The sequence below is a fragment of the Mandrillus leucophaeus genome, unplaced genomic scaffold (assembly GCF_000951045.1).
Source record: "Mandrillus leucophaeus isolate KB7577 unplaced genomic scaffold, Mleu.le_1.0 Scaffold158, whole genome shotgun sequence".
Taxonomy (NCBI): domain Eukaryota; kingdom Metazoa; phylum Chordata; class Mammalia; order Primates; family Cercopithecidae; genus Mandrillus; species Mandrillus leucophaeus.
In genome coordinates, this window is record NW_012101565.1 from 1,419,669 (window position 1) to 1,422,448 (window position 2,780).

Sequence of the window (2,780 nt, forward strand, 5' to 3'; positions counted from 1 at the left end):
CACGCGGTGGCTGTGCACGGGGTCGATGACGCCGCCCGTGGCGATCTGGGCCTCCAGCAGGCGGATGCCGTGCTCCCGGACGATGAGGCCTTTCTGCATGGCCTGGAAGAGGGAGATCTGCTGCCCGGTGTAGGGGTCGGTGTAGCCAGTGACGGCGCGCTCAGCCGACAGCAGCTTCGTGAACACATCGGGCCCAATGACACCAGCCCTCAGTGCCTCCTCAACGGAGTGCCCCTTGTTTGCTTTCGGGTCGATGATGAAGCCCGTGGCAGCTTGTGCCTCCAGAAGGATGAGGGCAGTGCCGGGCCGGAGGAGCCCCTTGCATCGGGCCTCATAGATGCTCAGGCGTTCCTGGGAGCCGGGGAGCAGCAGGCCAGCAATGCAGCCTGTACCCTGCAGGTACCTCTGCACCGAGGCCAGGCTGCCCACATCCTGGGCTGTGGCCTGTCCATGTTCCAGCCGCTCGTACAGGTCCTGGTCGATGATCTCGGCTTTCAGCAGCTCTCCTGGTGTCACGGTGTCCCTCAGCCCAGAAAAGGTGACCCTGGCAGTGGCTGCAGCCTGCTGGAGGGTGGCGCTCAGCTCAGCGGCCATCTTCTCCACGGAGAGGGCCCCTTCCTGGTGCTGCTGGGCCAGCATTGCCCTCTGCTCTGCGGGGATGGCCTCAGAGAAGAGCAGCTCCCAGAGGGACACGGGCCGGCCCCGGAACTTCCCCACGGAGATGGTGGTTGTAGCTGCATTCAGGGCCTGCCGAGTGTTGTACTTGATGAATGGGGGTCCCTGGGGCTCCCCTCCCCGGGGTCCCCCTGAGAGTGGCAGGAAGGCGAGCCCAGTCTCTGGGTCAGTGACACAGCGGGCCAGCAGCTGTTCATAGCGCAGGCCACCGTGCGTGCCAGGGTCTGAGAAGCCGCCAGCCTGCGAGAGCTGTCGCTGAGTGTCTTCATCCAGGCAGCCGCAGCGCAGGGCGGCCTCCAGGGGCAGCCGGAGCCTGCGTGCTGGACAGACCAGCCCGCCTGTGGCCAACTGGGCATCCAGGAGCCGCAGTGCCAGTGGCCTGTCCACTAGCCCCTTCTTCATGGCCTGGAAGAGGGGGATTTGGGAGCCACTGAAGGGGTCGTGGTACCCTGTCACGGCCTGCTCGGCCACCAGGAGCTGCTCGTGGAGCTCTGGGCTGACCAGGCCCGCCCTGACTGCCTCGTCTACCCACAGCCGCTGGCCTGTGGTGGGGTCCACTAGGGTGTGGGTGGCAGCCTGGGCCTCTAGGAGTGGCAGTGCAGTGCCCATTGGGAGCAGGTGCTCGGTAGCAGCCTGGAAGAAGCTCTTCTTTTGGCCTTCGGGCAGCAGGACAACCCCGGCCACGCTGCCGGTACCCTCCAGGTAGCGCCGCACCTCGGCACGTGCACTCACGTCCGCTGTGGCCAGCCTGCCCTCCTGCAGACCCCGCACAGCCTCCTCGTCCAGGATGCCCACCTCCAGCAGCTCGGCTGCACTCACTGCCCCGCCCTCAGAGTGGAAGGTGATCTTGAGGGGCAGCAGGGCTAGCCCCGAGCCGGCGGCCCGCACACACCTTTCCAGCAGCTGGTGGTACGTCAGCCGCTCCAGCGTGTTGGGGTCGAGGAAGCGCAGGACGCCTGTGCCAGGCTCAAGCTCTGACAGCTTGTGCCATGTCTCCCGGTCCAGGAGGCCCTGGTGGCAGGCTGGCTCAGGGGCCACAAGCATGCCCCGGGCAGGATCCACCAGGCCCCCAGTGGCCAGCTGGGCCTCCAGCCAGCTCTGCCCCAGGGCCGTGTCCACAACCTCCTTCCCGATGGCTTGAAAGAGGGCCAGCTTCTCACCCCCGTAGGGGTCAGGGTAGCCCGTAGCGGCACGCTCAGCCATCAGCAGCTTCTCCTTCAGCTCCAGCCCCACCAGGCCCTGCTGCAGGGCCTTGGACACAGAGAGCAGCTGGCCCTGGGTGGGATCCACCAGACCCCCGGTGGCCGCCTGGGCCTCTAGCAGAGCCAGCCCAAGCCCAGGAGGCAGAAGGCCCTGCTCCATGGCAGTGTAGACACTCTGGGCCTGGCCTGAGGCCTCCACATACACCCCAGCTATGCTCCTGGCCTGGGGCCTGGGGAGCGTGCTGGCTCCCAACGTGGCTGCCATGGCTTTGGGGACGCTGGCCTGCTCCGTGCTGTTGGTGCCTGGGACGGGAAGAGGAGGCAAGGTGTGGCCACTCATCACACACAGCTGGTTATGCAGAGCCTGCAGAGGTCCACCTCTGTCCTGCAGGGGACAGAAAGGCTCAATCAGGGACCCCCCATGGCCTGGTGGGCACAGGGGAAGATGTGGTCACAGGGCCAATCCCATGCTGTCCCGGGCTGGGCTCTGCCCGCAGACACGCAGCCAGAGTCCCCGAGGAGCTGAGTCTGCCCGGGGAGCACTCCGCGGTGGGAGTGCCAAGGGAAGTGCAAGCTCAGAGGGACCGTGTGAGCACAGGGGCCCAGGTGGAGCCGGGAGGCCTCTAGGGACTCCAGGGCTGTCCCTCCCACAGGCTGTCCTTCAACCTCCACCCCAGGCCAACGCCCTCCCGCCAGCCCAGGGCCCTGTGTCCTCGAGTCCTTCCTGGGCACCCTGGTCCCCTCCCCAACCCTGCCTGAGGGGCCCAGCCCTGCTCCAAGGGGGCTGTGGCTCCACCCACAGGGCCCGCCCCTCGGCCTGGGCACCAGCATCTCTCCGCCTCTGGGTGCCTCTCTTTTGTTCTCCAAAGGCTGTGCCCCATGCCCTGCCCCACCCCAGCTCCA

At 67.0% G+C, this 2,780-nt stretch overlaps 1 protein-coding gene across 1 annotated transcript in view; it reads right to left on the bottom strand.

Annotated features, from left to right (window-relative positions):
- The window catches only part of EPPK1 (epiplakin 1), a 7,889-nt gene extending 5,672 nt beyond the window's left edge, over window positions 1–2,217 (bottom strand). Inside the window, exon 1 of the mRNA XM_011975739.1 lies at window positions 52–2,217. Within this exon, the coding sequence (XP_011831129.1) occupies window positions 52–2,217 (2,166 nt within the window). The remainder of the gene's footprint in view (window positions 1–51) is intronic.
- Window positions 2,218–2,780: the final 563 nt, after the last annotated feature.